The sequence below is a fragment of the Homarus americanus genome, unplaced genomic scaffold (assembly GCF_018991925.1).
Source record: "Homarus americanus isolate GMGI-L3 unplaced genomic scaffold, GMGI_Hamer_2.0 scaffold36734, whole genome shotgun sequence".
Classification (NCBI taxonomy): Eukaryota; Metazoa; Arthropoda; class Malacostraca; order Decapoda; family Nephropidae; genus Homarus; species Homarus americanus.
In genome coordinates, this window is record NW_024733126.1 from 10,980,701 (window position 1) to 11,001,609 (window position 20,909).

Here is a 20,909-nt window from a genome sequence, read left to right on the forward strand (position 1 = left end):
GGCTTAGCAGTTGACCCCCGCTCCGTGGTGTATGGCGGCGCTGGTTGACCTAGACCACGAGGCATACACTGGGGAATTGGTGGGGTCGGCTAGGCAGCGACAAACAGCGTTTGTAGGGGAGAATTCCACTACAATACTCCCCCTTCCCTCCAGGCTGTGTAGGAGACTTGTTGTCTGCAGGGTTGCATAGCACATGTGAGGCAGAACGGGCGGTGCGTGCCTCATGTGAGACAACGGCGATGGCGTGGATGAGCCGGTCGCTGGGGACAACTGTCTAGATACACAATATCTGTGGGAGTAGAGAGGGAGAATAAGGGTGTGTGGAGGCGATGAATTTTGTGCTTCCCTCACGGCAGGTACAGAGTCGTCAGATGCGCCTGCTGGGGTGTGTGGGCCTGGGTCAGGAGCAGGGGCTGTGTCAGCAGCAGCGGATGAGGGCTCGTGACAGCAGCTGGGTCCACAACAGCAGCAGGGTGCAGGACATTAGCAGGGAGTACCTGAGGGAGAAAAGAGGGGTGTGTGGGTCCGCACTCAGGAACAGAGGCCGCATCAGGGGCGGCAGGGGTTACTGCTGGGCCGGGGTCGGCGTCTGAGGCAGGACGGGTGTGCTGGGGTTGGAAGAGGAGCGACTGTCTGCTTAGAGTAGCAGAGTTGCTCTAGGGTGTCTGACCTGCGGTGTAGAGACAGTAGTTGTAGAGTCGATGCGAGCTGCTTCTGGGTGGATAAGCCAGTCTTCCATGTTGCTTGAAGACTGGGAGCGTGATCAGTTTCTCCTCCATCCTGTGTGAGTGCGAATCTCCGGGAGTCACCATTTGTGGGGTAAGAAATTGTTTGGTTCACACTCAGGATGGAATGGAGAAAGGAAACTCACAATGTGCTCTCTATATACATGTTGTATTGGATGTACAATGCAGCTTGGTGCTGGGAAGGCAGCATGGTTACAAGCGTGATGTAGAGAGAGCTGGTTGGTGAGGACGCTCAGAGAAGGACAGCTTGTGGGTCGCCATGCTCGCCAGCTGGAGAGAGGACCGCCAGGCAGGCGGAGGAGGTGTTGCTGGCTGCGGCTGTAGGTCGAAAGAGAGACAGATCACCACGAGGTCAGGTCTTAAATAGCGGGGGTAGTCGTGGCTTAGCAGTTGACCCCCGCTCCGTGGTGTATGGCGGCGCTGGTTGACCTAGACCACGAGGCATACACTGGGGAATTGGTGGGGTCGGCTAGGCAGCGACAAACAGCGTTTGTAGGGGAGAATTCCACTACAACAGCCTTTCAAGCTTAGGGAGCTCAAATCAACACCTATGGACTGACGACAATCGGTGGTAGAGCAAAGAAAAACCTATTTTAAATGCCTTCGTATTCCAATAAAGCAAACAAATACTACGGTTCTGATCATAAACTTTGCCTTTATAAAATTTACTATCCAAATAACTTGGGTGAAATGAATATAAATAAAAACAAGTCAATGCAAGAAACGCGGATCCATGAATGACGAACTTTAGTAGACAATAATAAGATTACTAACCTTAGCAATATACCACGAAAGGAAATATTTAACCATAAATTTTTAAGCAGGATTTTTCATCTTTCCTAAATAAGCCTAACCTAATATTATATTCTTATTGCAATTTTAGTTGATTATTATTGGTTTGGTTTTATTATACTATATGGTGTTTAACATTGCTCATTTTGCTCTGTGGGGAGACTAACAGCGGTCTTGTTAATATCACTGACTATATCACTTTTGAAGGAATTTATCATTTGCTGGAGAAAATGAGGGAAGAATTTCCTCCAGTATGTGTTATTCGTCCTTATCGTAAAGGAGATGAAGTAACTATTCAGGAAATTATGACAGAGGCGACCATGGAGACGGTGGGTGAGTTCTTCTGGGCCGCTGTAATGTCCGAAGTATTTCCCCAGGTTTGGATTTTAGACTTTTTATTGGAGTTAATGATTATTTTTCAGATTTTGGGGCTAGACTCTGTTGTAATAAGTATCCAATATTCGTTTTAGGACCACCCACTACTCCGGACAAAATTATGTTTTTCGTGTATATTTGGATGTGTTTTGAATGAATTTCACACTTTACCCAAACTTTACCTTATTTAACCGATGGTGGAGGCTGATCATGTGTATCACGTGAACAAATTAAACAATAAATGTGCTGAATTTAAAAAAGAAATTAACGTAGTGGATATTTTGCCGTGAACGCCCAAGTTCCTACTAACTTTGAGTGCACTCTGATTGGCTAAGTACTGTCTGTTTAATATGATGGGGGGGGGGGTGTCTGCCCCCGACTAGGTAGTGAGGTGGGTTTTGTTGGTTGGTTAGGTTAGGTTTTAGTAAATGTTGCCCCTCTCATAATGATAAAAACATCTGAGAAGGTTTTTTTTTTTGTCAGTTGAGGTGGCAAGCTTTTACCCCAAAGTTCTCTTGTAGGTAATGTGAATCATTTTGGATACATTGTAAGTTTTACCATTAGGAGTGGAAACCTGTATTACTTTTACAATAATGGCTACTAAATCTTCATCATTTTTGCCTTCCTATTCTGGCAAGAAGACAAATGTGATGGACCTATCATGAAAGGGGGTTAACGTGTAGATTAATGCTGCCAATGATTCTAGCAAGAACACCCTGCTTTTCCACCATAATGTTTTTTGTTAATTGCTTGTGACTGTGTTCTCTTTGGGGGAAGTGTTTCTTTTTTATAATTTATACTATAATACCGTTGGCGAGCCATGGGAGGGGGAGTGCGTAGTGTGCGGGTCATCTCAATCGCATTACCATGCTATACAATACATGACCCAACTCTGAAAAAATAGTGTTTCCCCAATAGGGGAATATGTTACATTAGGTTAAATAAAGATAAGTTAAATGCTGACAACATTATATAACCACTCAGGGGGGGTTGAGAAGGTCCCCCCCCCCCCACTAGGGGGTTAGGTCAGGTTATGTTAGGTTATGTTAAATAAGAAAAACATTATTTTTCTGTTTTTTTCCCAAGAAAAAACTATCTCCAATAAAAAAAGCAGCAAAATTCATGCAGGGAAAAAATTTTTGCTGGCAAAATCGCTCGCAGCACTTAAGTTAATGTTTACCTGAAAGGGATTGTTTACTTGTTAGTTATTACTGGTAAATACGTTTTTTTGGATTAATCCCATATATATTTATAACTGAGCCTGCAGCTTGTTGCCTCTCACACCCTCCACACCCTCGTGTTGTGCAACTTGGCTGGAATTGGGGATGTGCCTGAATTCCAAGATCAGTTTTTAACAGCTGAAGGCACAAGTACAGTACTGGGTATACTGTACACACTAGTGTAATGTCATGACTTGTTAACTTCCTGCATTTAATAGTGCCTTTTACCTATACTTATCACTTTAAGGGTAATGGTTGCAACAAGGATGAATGACTAATCTGAAGGTAAAGTCTCTACCCTTAATGTTGAGGGTTCCTTAGTCCTAACTCCATAAACTTATTAATTGCATTATCCAAGTCACCAAGCTGTAAACTCGGTTACAAAATGAGATTTCAGGGGTTAGGGTCATCTCGTACCCAAGATAAATCGTACCCAAAAAAGTTTACTCCTAGATAACTCGCACCCAACTCACGAGGTAAGTTGTACCCAAGATAACTTGCACCCAATTCAAAAGATAATCCATACATATTAGTATAATATACTAATAGGTATATATTATAAACTGTACCATGCATTTTAGCTTTATCTATGATTAAAAAAAAAGTTTATGTAAATCCTGTAGGAAAGTGCAGTGAAATAGTGAAATGTAATGCAGTGCTTTTAAATAGTTGCATCTCATTACATAAGTATGTTATTCTGTCACACATACATTGCACTATAAGTACAGTACAGTACTGAATTTGACAAGGGCTGAAACAGTAATGGAGCTATGAAACGAAGTCCAAGCTTATATTCAAAACTGAACTCACTTACATAGGATTAGTGGACCTCCAAAAACGAGAGATTAGCACAGTCAGTGACCCAGGTGGCATCCCTTTCATCATCCGACGATAGTCACATATCACAAAGTCTCCGAATAACCTGACTGTGGTACATGACTATCGAAAGACGTGACGTCGGATGATCAAAGGGATGCCGCTTTGTATCTTGGAAGTTCTGCAGTCAACTTAGTTGCCAAGAATAGGCCTAATTCAAACTTTTAATCTGGAGGAGAAAGCATTTTACTGCTTCTTGGAAGGTGAGTCTGCCTTCCATGAAAATGTCAGGAACCTCTGGACTGACAGATTCTCCACCATGAACATCCTCTCCTCCTAACCCGAAGGGAAGGCTGAGGGAAAGTGTTGGAACAAGCGAGGTCACTGTATACTGTACTGTATATATATATATATATATATATATATATATATATATATATATATATATATATATATATATATATGTATATATATATATATATATATATATATATATATATATATATATATATATATATACTGTATATATATATATATGAAATAGAAGTGCAGAACAAGTTATATATATACAGAGGAGGGTGAGAACAAGTCCACAGAGGTCAAGTATATACTGTATATATAACTTGTTCTGCACTTCTATTTTAGTTTGTACTCACCCCTGAATATATATATATATATATATATATATATATATATATATATATATATATATATATATATATATATATATATATATATATATATATATATATATATATATATATATATATATACTGTATATATATATACACAGTGATCCCTCAGTTAACGAACGCCTTGGTTAACGAATTACCTTCCATAAGATTCTTCACTTCGGTTAACGAATTCCTTACGAATTTTTCCCAACCTGTTTTCGCCTGCTCACCAGCTGTAGTATTAGTCCGCCAATACAGTAATCGGTTTTAGGGCTTAAATTCGTTACCATTTGAGTAAATATCAAGAAGGTTGTACTGTTCAATAATTTTCCAAGTCTTATATTAAAGATTTTATTCATTTTAACAATTATTTAACAAAATTGAAGTACAGGGAACTACTTTTTAGCGCGCCAAACAGTCACTTGACTCACCCAGAATGGCGTCAGTTTGTGTCTCTGCTCAGTGGAGGAAGCTTCTTGCTTGAGACTCTCTTGAACATAAACTATTTTTACGTTTTTACAGTACAATTATTGGTCATCCTGAAGTTTATTTTACATATTGACAATATATAATGCAGTGCAGTGTTGATTTAAAGAAAATAATCTTGAATTACACCAAGAGAACTAAAATTTTATGGGTGAAATGGCAGCATGGGGTGACTTCTCTTCCACCCTAATGCCTTCTCTTCTTCCTTCTCCTCCACCCTCATTCTAATTCCCATCATCATCAACCAGGAGCCTTCTACATGCACACCTCAAAGTAAGTGTACTTTACTGCATTTATTTTTAGTTTGTATGTAATTTTCGGTGAGCTGGAACCAATTACCCAAAATCCCATTGAAACAATGGTTTCGGTTAACGATATTTTTGGTTAATGAACGACCTTCTGGAACGAATTGTGTTCATTAACCGAGGGACCACTGTGTGTGTGTGTGTGTATATATATATATATATATATATATATATATATATATATATATATATATATATATATATATATATATATATATATATATATATATATATATGGTTATTACATATATATATATATATGTTGTTGTTGAAAGTTGCACTCCCCAATTTAACGCCGGGTCAATTGAACCCAGAGGGTCCCAAGTAAGTGAACCAAGTATGAACAACAGAACATATGATTAATTCCACAGAAACCGCCCTACCCCAAACTCCACTTTTTCCAACACAATACCTATGTTCTAGTAAAAATAACATCTTAATTTTATGATGGTATATGCACACAATTAATACTTAAGAGAAATAGAGAAATACAGTCGCCAAGCTAATGTCCATTCAAATAATGGACTCGACTCCCTCCCCCTCTTCTCACACTACACTCACTGGCTCTTCCCTCTCAGAGAAATTTTTGGGGGAAAACCACTAAATTTTAATAAATAATACCTCAAACTAAAGTTAGGATAATACAATTGACATTGCTGGATTCCTTGTAAGACCAGGAATATTTTGAATATAAATGTCATATATTTTGCACAAAAGATAACATAGTTACCTAGAGAAAATTTTTTATCTAAAAATTGTATGTTTAATGCAAAATATATGATGTTTATATTCAAAATGATCACCAAATTATAAGAATTCCAGCAATGTAAATTATATTCTGGCCGGGTAATTTGTATGAATTTTATGAGCTAAAACAGGCAGTCAGGCAGGGTGGCGGGTGGGGCAAATCTAAAAATAGCGTCTCCAGCCGGACACTCACCGCGTATATGTGGAAAAAATCCGTGTTAAGTGAAAGTTCAGCTCTGGCGAGGCACCGTGTATATGATAAAACGAGTTAAGTGAAACCGCTTAGGCGGGGTAATACTGTATATATATATATATATATATATATATATATATATATATATATATATATATATATATATATATATATATATATATATATATATATATATATATATATATATATATATATATATATATATATATATATATACATACATACATACATACATACATACATACATACATACATACATACATACATACATATATATATATATAACATTTTGGGTACTAGTTATTCTGTAATTGGGTACGACTTGACATGTTCTGGTGGGTACGAGTTGTCCAGCACCCAAATTTCAGGATCAGTCTTCATTTATGAAAGTTCTGCCATTTTCAGCAGACCAAAGTTTTAGTTAAGGCAGTAAGTCTAGCTGATGACCAACTCATATGGATAACACTGATTTACATTTGTTTGTTATTTCAGGTGGCTCTTTTGGCAATTGCTGTTTCCTTCATTGGACTTGGAATCCCATTTTACTTCTGTCTCTTTGGTATTCCAGTGGCCATCATTATTATATATGTGGTGATATGGTCAGCACATTCGTTTAAGGTAATTTTTATGCTATAATATCTCTTTCATGTAAAATTTTCAGTATGGTACAGGTATTCATCAATTTACAAGAGAGTTAGGTTCCTGAAAACCTCTTGTAAATATATTTTGTGGATCAATGAGCATTTTCCAACAGCCTTACATTGTAAAAGTTGAGATACATATTAAGGGAAAAACTAAAAGCATCATAAAGTGTAAAAAAAAATTTATAAATTATGTTTTTAATAAAAATTTGGGTGCTGTACACAAAGATTAAAAGAATAATAAACATATAAATGAAATAAACTCAGTACAGTTACAGTACAATAATAAGTTTATACCTGTATGTACTTAAAAGAGAAACTGGACGAGATTTGAAACAAAATGAACAGTATGAAATGCTTAGCCAACATCTATAAAAATTACTTTACAGTGACTCCCTTTATGTAATTGTTGATACAGTACCAGTACATTCTCTACAGAAAAAAACCCATGCATGACCCCTCATGAGTTACTGTATCATTCAAAATTTCTGCTTTGTTTACTTGGTGCAAATGCTGCTGGTTCAAGCATCAGGTTAGGTGTGCTATGTACCCTTTGTTTAATAGTATAGATTTTATTTTGCTTTCATAATGTCCTCAAACACCAAAGTGATAGAACTGAGTTTAACAATGCTGAAAGGAAATGGAAAGTTGTGTAAAAAAAAGGGGGGGGGGGGGAATTTCTGTGATAACTGTACCAAGGACAGTACAGTATATGAGGAAATGAAGGTGCGACAGTACTGTGGACTAGCTTCAAATTTGTAAAAATGCATTGCGTGGAAGCTGCTGGAAAAAAATGTCAGTACATAGAAACACAACATGTTTATGCCAGCTGACAGCCAGCATCTCAGCTCAGTCAGCTGATGCTGGTGATGTCACTCTAAAAAAATGAAGTCCCAAGATTGTCCATTGAAAAATCCAAAGATAAGCCCCCAAAATCCCTTGATTCTTGAAAATATAAATATAAATGAAAACTTATCTGTAAAACAGGGAATTAATGTAGAAATACTTGTACAGTATTGGTGCATCATTATCATCTTCACTGGTGGTCTCTGCATTGCCTGGGTTTAGAGTTACCAGGTTTATCTTTTTCCTGGCAGCATCTTGATCTATGTAGCACTGCCCACTTTTTACATCTTTGATGAGTGATGTTAATGGCTCCCATTGATAACAAGAAACCCTTTCTTGCGCAATTGCTTGCTTTGCGAGGTGATTTGCAGCAGTTGACAAATGCAGTCTGTTTGTTTAATTTTACCATATTTAGCTTGGAGAATACCCTTTCAACACATGCAGAGGAGTAGGGCAGGGCAAAAAGACTGCACATAAACCTTGAAAGACTGAATTTGGACTGATTGTTGCCATCTTTAACTGTCTGCTGTTCAAGCCAGAAAGTTACTGCCAAGTCAGGGATGTCCTCACATACAGTAAATCCCTCCACTGGTCTTATAGTTGATCAAAGTCTTCTTTCTTTACCACTGTGGGAAATTGGATTGCCAATTTTACTATAGACTTTATGTTCCAATGAGAAGAAAGAGCTTCTTTGGGGTTGAGGATTCAAAGCATAGCTAGAACTGTATCTTGCCCAGAAGTATTTTTTTTTGTCACAGTTTCACCAAAAAAATTGACATTTGTCAAGGCAATTTTTTTATCTTTTTTGCCAAGAGGTTCTTTAATGAGCATAGCCTCACAACTACCACTAAGATTGATCCCAATGATTTTCTTGTATGCAGGAGTGTTGTCAAAGTCAATGGTAGCTATTCCTTGTGCCTGAATTACTTCGTCTCACATTAACATACCCAAGATAATTCTATGCTCATCTAAAATTAAAGAGGAAAGGGCTGAAAGTCTTAGGTACTGTAACTGAAATTCAAGTTTCATTTTGTTTACTTTATAGAGGACGTAGTTAAGAAACATCAACATATCTTTGATTCCAGGAATGATTATTGTTTTGAATACCTGGGCCACCCCATCAACTTTATCTGTTCTGGGTTCTCCCTGAAAAAATAATTGCAGTGCCTCCCATTGTCCCAATATTCTGGATATAACTGATCCTCTAGACAGCCAGCGAGTCTGATAATTTCAACCTTTATGCTTGGGAAACTGAACAATGTCCTGAATCATTTGGAACTTGTGTTTACGTTTATTGATGCATGCAAAATAAAAGGAAACATCCTTCAAGAAGGATTCAAGCCATGAAAGCAAGTGGTTGCTGGCTTGGCTCGATCACAAGGCAAACGAATGGCACACATCCAAAAATAGAAATGGATGGAATATCCTTCTTTAGTAGAACCTGAAACTCTTTATTTGCTCCTGACATTGTGGGGCAATTGTCACTCGCAAAACCAACAACAGCATAGTACCGTACTTTAACTCACAGGTCCTGGAAGTGTACCAGGTAAATGGTTATGAAAAGCAGTTGAGGTAGTTGTATAGGAGAGGTAGGACTGGTGGCTGCATGTAGTCTTTGGTCTACCATTAACCAAATTCACACAGGTGAAAATTTGTGCTATACAGCACAATAGCATATAAACATTTGTCAAAAACTCAGCATGCCTGTTTTGCTGTTGTAAAATTGAAAGAGTTGCTACTTTTTTTTGTACAATGATTATATAAAGTGTCTCCCCATAGGCTATGGAACTCCATGAAGATTTGAATAATATTACACGAATATATATGCAATATCCTGATACTGGATTCTGGGTGGCAGAAGTGCTTGAAGTTAGTGAGGCAAACGAACTTAACATGTTGATGAATAAAACTAAAAAGGTATATGTTTGTGTTTCTGTACTTCTTGTTAAATGTAAAAAAAAAATTCCAATACTGTACATACTGTTTGCATATGTAATGCTATACTGTATCATAAAAGATTGTAAAAATGCTTTTGTTCAGAGTCTAGTTTTATCATAATAATTTATTTACAGTATATGAATAAATTAAGGGGAAAATTAATTTAATTATGGAATATTCTTACATTGATATTTTAATACTAATATAATTAGAATAAAAAAAAATTAGTCATGAACTACTTCAGTGTGGGCTGGTTCAAAATCTGTAAGTTTATGAGTGGGTGAGTCAATCACTTAGGGCTGGTATTTCATGGAGCTTAATGATGCATGTTGTAAACTATATAGAGTACAATACTGTATGTGTAATTCTGTGCTGACTACCATATAGAATATGATGAACATTAATTTCTGTAATTTAATGATTTTTAATGTTGATTTTGAACTGCTTTAAATTAAGGATTATTGAAGTCAACCAATCATTGGAGCAGCATGATGTACTGTACAATGTTCTCAATCTACAGGTGGAGTATGAATTCCTGACAGAAGCACAGCTGGAGGCTAAAGACATAGATCTTGAGGGGCAAAGACGACACATTGTTGGTACAGTGGCTATCACTAAATCATTACGAGGAGGCTCGAAGTAGGTTCCATTGTGTGACAGTTCAGTAGACTTAAATCAGGGAACCTATAAATTAGTCTATCACGGAAGCCCATTCTGTATTCTTAATAGGTTTTTCTCAAAGTGACTGTCCCCATAAAACTTGAACCACTGAAACTCTCTTCCATCATCTTAATTTCTCTTTTAATTTTTGTATTATGTAGGCTCCTGTTAAAGTTTTAAGAAGACCATGGATAAATATATATATACCGGTATATATATTATATATGTATATAACAGAACATATGGGATTAATTGAAATAGAGACTGGGCCGACCCCCAAACTCCACTTTTTCCGACACAATACCTACGTTGTAGTAAAAATAACATCTTAATTTTATGATGGTATGCACACACACAATTAATGATTAAGAGAAATATCAATAATATTAGGTTTTTTAACACTTACGTTAGTAGAAAAGCTGGGTCGGCACACATGGATGGTGGCTGGTTCCGAGGCAGAGGGCAGATTAGTTGCCCTTCGGTGAATCACTTTCACTTTCACTACTCGCAGAGGTTTGCAGGGCCTCCCAGACAAACCTCTCAAAGTCCATATCCCCACTGTCAATATCACTGACTTGGGCTGGCTGTAGTTGTGTAGGGTTGCGGGCAAGGAAGTCCTCAATACTACGTTGACGACTAGCATTGATGTTGTTGAGATAGATCTGGATATACGGCTCCATAACTTTCGTCAGATGGTTATAGACGCTTCATACCGATGCTTGTCTGGGTCGTTGTCAAGGATGAGCTTAATTTTCTTCCCCGACTCGATGATTTCCTTCACACAATCATGGCTTGGTCTAGGTAATTCAATGTTTTTCTCTGGTGGTGGGGGTCCCGCGGAAGCCATTGTGAGTTGTGAGGGGAATAGCGGGCACAAGAGAGAACTGTATACGCGGCTGAGAACAATGAGACAGGCCCTGCCAGGTCAGCGACTTCTACCCTCTGGTGGCGGGGCACGTCATGTTACATTAGACCAATCACAGCTAGCGGCGGAGGGAATACGTGGGTGGTAAGGATGCGTGGCCCAATCACAGTCCGATACGTCATATGACGTCAGCGATAACGTAAGAGCGGCCTAATGCGCACCACTCACCGTATGGTCGAGAATGGACCGCTTGAATAAAAAATGGCATGGAGTGTCTGGACCTCCAGCCGCTCTCCGCGTAAATGACCAAACTCATAAACAAAACCTGCATAAATGCAGACTATAATATACATATATATATATAGGAAACTTATACTCATCTGACCCCCTGAGTTGCCCTTACGCTTGGGTTTTGCTCCCGCGCGAGCCATCCCACCCAACACTTTTCTCTAGCTTCAGCATCTTTTGCTTGCTCTCTATATGCTTTCATTAATGCTATTTATATGCTTTTGTTATTGATTATATTATGCCTACAATGTTAAATTTGAATGCACCAGGCAGGGGTCCACCTTACGATATTTTCAGTTTACAGTCGGTCTTTTTTCCATTTATGAAACAAATCTATCATAATAATTTTTTTAGTAAATTGTATATGTTTCTTGGCATTTTAGGGAAGATGAATGAAGCAGTCTGTGAGTACGTTGATTTTCCTACAGTTACAGCATTTTCTTACTTACGAGACACACCCACCAGAACAATGTCAATGTTAATCTTGGTGCAGTGCATGAAGAACTGTAATGAAACAACCTATAAGCATATCTAATCTGAGAAGAATAAATAGATAGAACAGACAGCCAGGCATGAAGGATGAGGTATTATGGAGAGAGTCTGTCATCAAGGAAGAGACCTTTACCTTTGACCTGTGTGACCACTGCCTGTGACCCCACTTGGACTTTTCCAACCTTAGTTAATTCCCAAGTGACCCACTGCCACACAGCAGCTAATCCATCAAACAGACCGCGCCGAACTTGGCCCGTAAACTCACACAAGTTAAAATGTTTATATTGTTGACTATTTACACTTATTTTACCTTTACATTTTTGTAGTTACTCTTAGGTGATGAACAGTAATGAATTGTGTGAAGATTATTCTTTTAATAAATATTGCTTTGCTCACCACAAGCTAGCTGCATCTACCTGAAATGTGGGCCATATTAAATAGAATTTCTTAGTCACTCTGCGGGCCGCACAAAGACATGGTTCAAGCCGCGGGTTTTCCATGCCTCTTACAGTGTATAGTTAAAGCCACTTTTAGTGGTGAATCTAATGACCTGGTCCCAAATCTGTATACAGTACTATGGTAATTGTATATACAGTACAGTACCATGACAGTGAATGTATTAAAGAAGGTAAAAAAACCTTTCTCAATCCTCTATTTAATTTTATGTGTAAAACTCTCATGAAAATTATCTCACATTTCCTCTAATTTAATCTTTTAATCAATCTCTCAGAAGGATTCATATATTGTTGCAGAGCTTGGCTGAGGCGTATGGCTGTAAAAAAAATGTACAGGCGGCGTGGAATTGCCATGGGGCTTTTGGATGAGGTCATCCAGTTCTGCACTGATCGCTGCTATGAAGAAATTGAACTTATTACAACAGAGTGTCACTATAAGGTACAGTATATGATGTCTTTTATATAACTTGGCACTATTTCAGATCCCCTATGAAAATGCATGACAAGGGTTGTGAGGTTTTCCCAGTAAATTCCCTATAATGTGCTTTTTACAAAAATAACTTGATACAATGCAAACCCCTTGAATGGTTCAGCCATATTTATTGCTAAAATGTGTGAAAGTATGCAGGAATTCTTAGAGGAAATAGTATGTACTGTGTAGGCTTGATCAATCCTGAGGTGTGAATAACGTTAAATATTTTATATGGCCTTTTACCTGCCTTGACAATCAGAATTGTCAAAATTATTTTATCCTGCAAAAGTACCCCGAATTTCACCAGAAAATAACTTAGAAGCAGCATATGACTTAGAAAATGGCCAATTATGTAAGAGGCTGGACTACAGATGTCTATCCCACGATATTGCTGCTAGGTTGTTACACATGTAAACAACTGAGAGAACAATGTAAGAGAAGGAAAACATTGAATTTGCTTCTATTAGTTTGCATTAACATTAAAGTATATTATTGTTGTTACTAATACTGTACAAGTACAGTTGTACCCCGATTTACGCGGTCAATTGAGCCCACAGGGTACCGCGTAAAGTGAAAACCCTGTAAAGTGAACAACAGAACATATGGGATTAATTCCAATAGAGACTGGCCCGACCCCCAAACTCCACTTTTTGACGACACACAACTATGTTGTAGTAAAAATATTATCTTAACTTTATGATGGTATGCACACACAATTAATAATTAAGAGAAATATCAATAATATTAGTTTTGTTAACACTTACATTAGTAGAAAAGATGGCTGGGCACACAGGGATGAGGGGTTGGTTCCGAGGCAGAGGGCATATTATTGGCCCTCACCTGTATCACTTGTATCAATTGTATCACTATCCACCACATTGGCTTGCAGGGCCTCTTTGTCAAACCCCTCAAAGTCCATATAAGTCCATATCCTCACTATCACTGACTTAGGCCGGCTGTGGTGGGTGGCGGGTGAAGAACTCGGTAATGTTTTGATGACTGGGCGACCTTGTGCGCTTCCCGCGTATATGAGTAGATGCACCGCGGAAAGTGAAAGTTCGGTTCTGGTGAGGCACCGCGGAAAGTGAAAGTTCGGTTCTGGTGAGGCACCGCGGAAAGTGAAAGTTCGGTTCTGGTGAGGCACCGCGTAAATGAGAAATCGCGGAAAGTGAAACCTCGTAAAGCGGGGTAATACTGTACTGTAATTTGATTTCATATGCAAGTGTCATGTGCATTTTATTTGTAGATTAAGGTTATACCTGTTCTTTATTTTATAAAGTTATTTTAGTGTAGTTTTAACTTTTTCTGTTTTTTATTAAAAACCTTCTTCAGTTCTTCAAATGGTATTTGATAAAAAGATTATTGTGGTTGGAATATTTTACGTGCCTTGATTAACAATGCACTACAGTACTGTACTGTATATATTTTTCTCAATTGGTAGGCCCTTGTGATGATGCAGTTTTACGCTTTACTAAAATGTAATAACATAAAATGTATACAAGTTGAGGATATGAGCAAGTGTGTGAGTACAGTATAGGTATGTTTGCTTGACATCTCTTTCCTATTGCTTTACTAGTTATTTACTTTTGTGTACGTATTTTAAGTTGAAAATATTTTTGTAGGAATCTTATTTTCTCATTGAGGAAATTTGATATATACAGTATACAGTAGTGTTACAGTATCTCCGTTAGCACTTCTTGGAATGAGAGATTTCCGGGTAACGAGAAGACTCTCTCAAAGCCGGAAAAAAAATCCCTCATCCCCGGAATTTTCCGGGTAACGGAAAAATGTTCTCGGAATTTCCAGAAATTGCCCATCATGTCATCTCTATAATCTGGAAAAATATCCCCCATCCCCGAAATTTTGCGAGAAAAATTTTATCTGAATTTCCGGAAAATGTGCCTCTCGGAAAATCAATCCCAAAGCCGGAATTTTCTGGAAAATTCCAGATTTTGGAAAGAATTTTTGAGAAAATTTCAGTTCCGGGTTTGAGGGATTCCAGCTAATGGAGATTTTACTGTACTGTATTGTTTTTTTTCTCATTAATTCCATATGATAGAAAAGTAAGCTTTCCAGCCTGGACATGAAAATTTTATCTATCCATCCATTTGTGAACATGCACATGCATCTTACTGGACATTTTATGAACTTTATTACATACACAAAAGAATGCAAACTTCACTGTAACTCAAAAAACTATCTATGCAAAATTGTGTTGAGACATTATGACAACGGATGAAAGAATTTGACAAACCTACTGAGACAACAGGAATCAGTGTTCATTCTGAAAGTCATCGATCTCCCAAGTACAGATAGTTTTTTGAGTGACTAAACAGTTAATGTAATTTAACAGGATTTTAGAAGAGTTCAGTAACCTGTATTTTCCTTCCCTCCATGTTTTGGACAGTTTATGATAAGGGTCCCTGGACTCTTTCACTTAGCTTGTTTTCTCTAATGAAATACAGTCTAGGTGAATTATGTGCTTCTCTGATTGTTGTGGTAATACATGGGACATCTTTTTATGGGTGATAATTTTAATGTTTGTCAGCTAAAAGAATACTACTACAAAGTGACTGACTCACCTACTAAAAGAACTTTTTGGCCAGCCTATATTGACACAGGTTATAACCAATTCTTGATTAATAATGTTTTACTTGCCTTCCCTATTTCAGGCTCGGGAATTGTATTACAAGCGAGGTTTTGAAGCCCGACACACCTACTTCAAATACTACTTAAATGTCCAGCAGCCCATGTATTTGTTCAGCTTGCCTTTAAAACCACCTGAAGCAGAACTTTCTGAAATTTCAGCTTCTTAATTTGTTTTAGGTATGTATTAGTTGGAACACTTGAGAAAAGGAAGTAAAAAGGAATAGTGTATGAGAGACTGTTTGGTATTGTTATTATGCTGTCAAAAAAATAACTATGATCTAATAAGGACTCATTAGTATTTTAAATACTTTGTTTACACATACAGTAGTTTACTTTGACCAAGAAAAAAATTATTTTTAAGTGACTTTACAAAATTATGTTGGTCATGGTATAGAATTAGCTAAATACCTAACACAATTAGGTGAAGTGACTTGAAAGGACAACATCAAGAGTAATTCACAAGTACAAGTGGAAAATATCCAAGTGTTATAAGACATTAGTGTGCATTGTTGTGTATCAAAGGTTTAGTTTTATACAGTAATGCATTGACCTTTTCACCGGTTGCTTGTGCAGTCCAAATCCTACCTGTAGACCTGCCAATGACATTTTCCAAAGTGCATAGATTTTTTCTTTTACTATTTACAGGTATATATTTTTTTTTTATTAGTTAAAAGGATAAACTATCTGGCTAAGTGTTAAAAGAACAAATAGTTGTATAAATGATATGGATGGCTAAAAATGAGTGTATAAAGATAATATCTTACGTACCAGATCCCTGCATGACTGGTCTAGCCATTGTGAGCAGTCAGGGTCACAGGAGACATCTTGCTCCCCATGACCCGTGTAGTAACGCAGATAGTGTCATTGGCCAGCTAAAGGGCTAACAGCTTGACCTGGGGTGCATCCTTGCATAAAAATAAGGGTGTATGCGCTGTATATACAATATATAATGTACAACTTTTAATGAGGAGGCATTGTTGAAGGGAATATCTTCAAGAAATTGAACACCATAAGAAAGGCCCAGAGGACTCTTAAGTCAACATCTTACCCCTGTGTGTGGTCAAACTGTCGGTGAACTAGCTGTTCTATTCACTCACTCTGAGGATTTATTTTTTGCTTATTTAAGATGTCTTACCTCTTTTCCATTCAATATGAACATTTTGTAACAGTTTGGATAACCTGCTGTACTAATTAAGGACTTTTAGTTGTTAATTTTCTGTGTAGAGAACAGCCTCTCTCCTAAGTCCAAACAAATCGCCCATTTTTTTAAATATTCGAGGACGTAAGTCCGAAGAAGAATCCTGAACATTGGGTTACTCTGACAAATGGGTTCCTCAAAGTTGCTATTTGAGTTTGACGAATCTATTTTTTGGCTTACACAAAAATAGCCCAATGTTTGGGATTCTTCTTTTGATGTTTAAAAAAAACGAGTGATTCTTTCTGTCAATTATGTATGAATTATACGAGGAAGAGGAATGGTGTAAAACACACTAGTTTGGCATTTGATGTATGGCATTGTTATCTCAAAATTCAGTAGTATGTTGCTTGTTCTATACAGTATTTTTCTAGGTGTTGGGTGAATTTGTTTTGATCTCCATATCATGTGGATTAGTATAATATTGTTGATCTGACTGTGGCAGTTATTATACTTTAAGACTGCTGGATATTTACTTTCATTAACACTTAAAGGTCTAACTAACCTTAGAATGTCTCCCTCCAGAAACTCAATAGTGGGCTAATAAATAAAAATCATAAAATGAACCTTCTAGTCTCATGAAATGTTAGACATACATGTTAGTCAATAGGAAAAACATAAAATATCAGTGTACTCACCACCCATGGTTGTTGGCAAGTCATCGTGCCTCAGCACCCCTCTGGGAATTATCGCGCATCTGGGAGCGAACTGTCAGATGTGTTGTTGACGAACTACCAACTCACTGTACAATACAGTATGTTCTTACAACTTCACAACACCATTACATAGTTCCTTATAATTATACTACATTCATTACTCACTTTTGGGTTAGAAGTGTGTTTATGAGTGGTACTCAAGGAAACATGGAATGCAGAGCGGCACTTTGCATTCAGCACACATCCATGATGTAAGTTTCCTTATCTGAGGTTGTTTTGTCGTAACTGAACACACCCTGCAGCAACAGACAGCTGGTTTCACTCCATTGCTCACTCAACCGCGTGGGCTCAACTCAGATGAGTGGACGCGTTCAGATCGTGTGGACGTTCATACCGTATGGACGCGTGGGCTCTACACAAACCCTCTGTTAGCTATTGTCTCACATCACCGTCACTCACTCATTGTTTGTGCCTACCGCCCTATCTAAATTCTGTCTGAGATCGAATAAAAATTACTTGTTAACTGGTGTCGTAACCAAGGAACCAGATCACGTGTTTCTCTGGCCAACGCAGGGTCCGGTCTATTTGACCGCTCAAACGCGACTGAGCCAGCCACGCTCTCCTGTAAGGCGTGTATCTTGGCCGTGACTTATTTACCGCACAACTAACAGCATAATTAGGACTTACACAACATTTTCAGACTGGGAAACATTCTATAGAAACTTTTAATTTAATAACTGATATTTAATTTCATAATTCACGTCCAAATTAAGTCGCCAGAGTATACTTAATATTATATGGCCCCAGTTCCCGAAATTCTCACTGCGGTTGTGGGAGCACTGTCCTCCCTCCGTTGACCTTGAACTCAGTATCGCCATTTTTGGTAATTGTGTCTCTAATATCACACTGAAATTTCTGAATATTACATATACCTGCGTGTATATATATCTATATACAGTATATCTATATATATATCTATATATATATATATATATATATATATATATATATATATATATATATATATATATATATATATATATATATATATATATATATATATATATATATATATATATATATATCATGTAAATCCACAATGAAAACATGGATAAGATAAATCTTGATAAAATCACAAGGGAAAATGGAAACAACGGAGTACCTTAACTTTCGTCTTTATTCAAGACATCTTCAGAGGCAACTGGATTACATGGACAGAGAGAGGCTTAAATATACAGGGTGACCTAAAAACATGAGGTCAGGTCATAATGATGACATCCACTAATCCCCACACCAACACACACGTAGAGGAGCTTAAGAGAAGGGTGGTGACGTGACTAGCCAGGTCAGGTCAGAAAAAAGGGGACCCACAAAATAACTATCATACATCTAGATCCAGTTGCCTCTGAAGATGTCTTGAATAATGACGAAAGTTAAGGTACTCCGTTGTTTCCATTTTCCCGTGTGATTTTATCAATATATATATATATATATATATATATATATATATATATATATATATATATATATATATATATATATATATATATATATATATATATATATATATACAGACCCGACTTACGACTGCTTCGACTTACGACCGTCCTTGTGACCATTTTTTTTTTAATTTTTTTTTTCAAATGACACACGCATTTTCTATACCGAAACGTTTCCAGTTAATGTAGTCTCCATGTATAATTAGAAAATTATGGGGGCCCCATGTGCATTCAGCTGACTACATTAAAGGTAAGTGCTCAGTCACACTGTAACCATTCCTTATTATTTATTACTTTCACTGTACTGTATCCATTCCTCATTATTCATTACTTTTACTGTACTGTATTTCATTGTAGATTATTTATTTAAAAAAAAAAAAATATTATCTATGTCGGACTCATTACCCATGTCGGACTTACTACCTGGATTTGGGTCCCTAACCCGTCGTAAGTCAGGTCTATCTGCATATATATATATATATATATATATATATATATCTATATATATATATATATATATATATATATATATATATATATATATATATATATATATATATATATATATATATAGTAGTATATATATATATATATATATATATATATATATATATATATATATATATATAGATATACATACATACATACATACATACATACATATATATATATATATATATATATATGCAAGTAAATCACTGTAGGTGCGCGTGATCTAGGTATATGCTGATAACCACAAGGAAAGAAGAAAACACGAAGTTCCCAAGCGCTTTCGTGTAATTCAGGGGTCAGGTGTCAATATACTTTACTTGTACAGTAGTGAGTTTTCAACTCCAGAATTGTCAATGTTCTTATCTTACTTGCAATCTTTGTGAATGATATGTCAACATACTGTTGAATTTTCACTCTAATATTAGCAGGATGTCAACTTACAGTATATTATTTACACAGTTACCAAATATTTTAATTTGTCTTGTGTCGTAATTACTAAGTGATACGTCAACCTGTTTTCTTTTCAAAATTAATCAATCACATGTCAACTTACCTAGTTTTGAAATGTATACATTAGTACAGTCATGCGCCGGTTAATGTCCAACCGAACAACGTCCAATCGCATATATGTCCGTGGCCCCCCCCCCACCCCCAAAACCAAAAAAAAAAATCCGTGACGCCTGCTGGACCACCTCCACAACCCCCTGACGGAGACACGATGATCCTCCCCATACTGGTCAGATATTATGTGTTAAAGGAATATGCTTCCTATCTTAGGCTATTTTTAAACATTTGCCTCCAGGTGTAATGTTAACCTACATCTATTGAGGATAAAATCTTTCACCGACAAATTGACAATAACACATTTGCTGTAATCAGACATATGTAGTTGCCTCAACAATTGCAAGTTGGAATTGGGGTTGCAATTGTCAAATTCTGTGGCATTACTAAAAATAGTAAAGTTTCTGGTGCACTCTAAGATTAAGAGAGAAAACGGAGGACTCAGGCGTCCTGATGTGAGAGAAAACGGACTCGTATGACGGGGGACCAAATAAAAAAAGCATAGCTACATGTTTTGTGGACTACAGTATTAAGCGTACCCTTTTCATCACTTTGTAATAAACCTAGCCATGCCTATGTGTGTTTATGATATTTACCATAACATTATATATATATTTAGTGGGTCTAAATGGTCGTAAAATGGGAAACTTGGGGTTGGGTCTTGGGTGCCTGGAACCAATTAGAATAAATCCCATAGGTTCTGTACTTTCGTTATCGGCGGGGTCCCAATTAGGCGCGATAACCAAGGGATGACTGTATATACTTGTGACACTGGCCAGTTGCTTCTGGTGTTATGGTACAGGGGTACCAAGTGACAGCACTAGG

General features: G+C 37.1%; 1 protein-coding gene across 2 annotated transcripts; it reads left to right on the forward strand.

The window, feature by feature from the left end:
- Positions 1-1,495: 1,495 nt before the first annotated feature.
- Positions 1,496-17,345, forward strand: LOC121869348. Of its 2 annotated transcripts, XM_042370666.1 has the most exons (6): positions 1,497-1,915; positions 6,868-6,993; positions 9,642-9,779; positions 10,321-10,439; positions 12,858-12,999; positions 15,705-17,345. In XM_042370666.1, exons 1-6 carry the CDS (start codon positions 1,769-1,771, stop codon positions 15,846-15,848), a joined length of 816 nt encoding a protein of 271 aa, XP_042226600.1. In that variant the 5' UTR covers positions 1,497-1,768; the 3' UTR covers positions 15,849-17,345. The 2 variants fall into 2 exon arrangements, with proteins under 2 accessions (XP_042226601.1, XP_042226600.1); XM_042370667.1 differs by lacking the exon at positions 9,642-9,779 and having other exon boundaries at positions 1,496-1,915.
- The last annotated feature ends 3,564 nt before the right edge of the window (positions 17,346-20,909 follow it).

What these genes read in the sequence shown, in the direction of transcription:
- LOC121869348 (XM_042370666.1), top strand. Translation starts at nt 1,769, where the DNA reads ATGAGGGAAGAATTTCCTCCAGTATGTGTTATTCGTCCTTATCGTAAA. An exon ending in GGTCAGCACATTCGTTTAAG is followed by an intron (nt 6,994 to 9,641) that starts GTAATTTTTATG and finishes GTCTCCCCATAG; the next exon opens with GCTATGGAACTCCATGAAGA. An exon ending in TGATGAATAAAACTAAAAAG is followed by an intron (nt 9,780 to 10,320) that starts GTATATGTTTGT and finishes CTCAATCTACAG; the next exon opens with GTGGAGTATGAATTCCTGAC.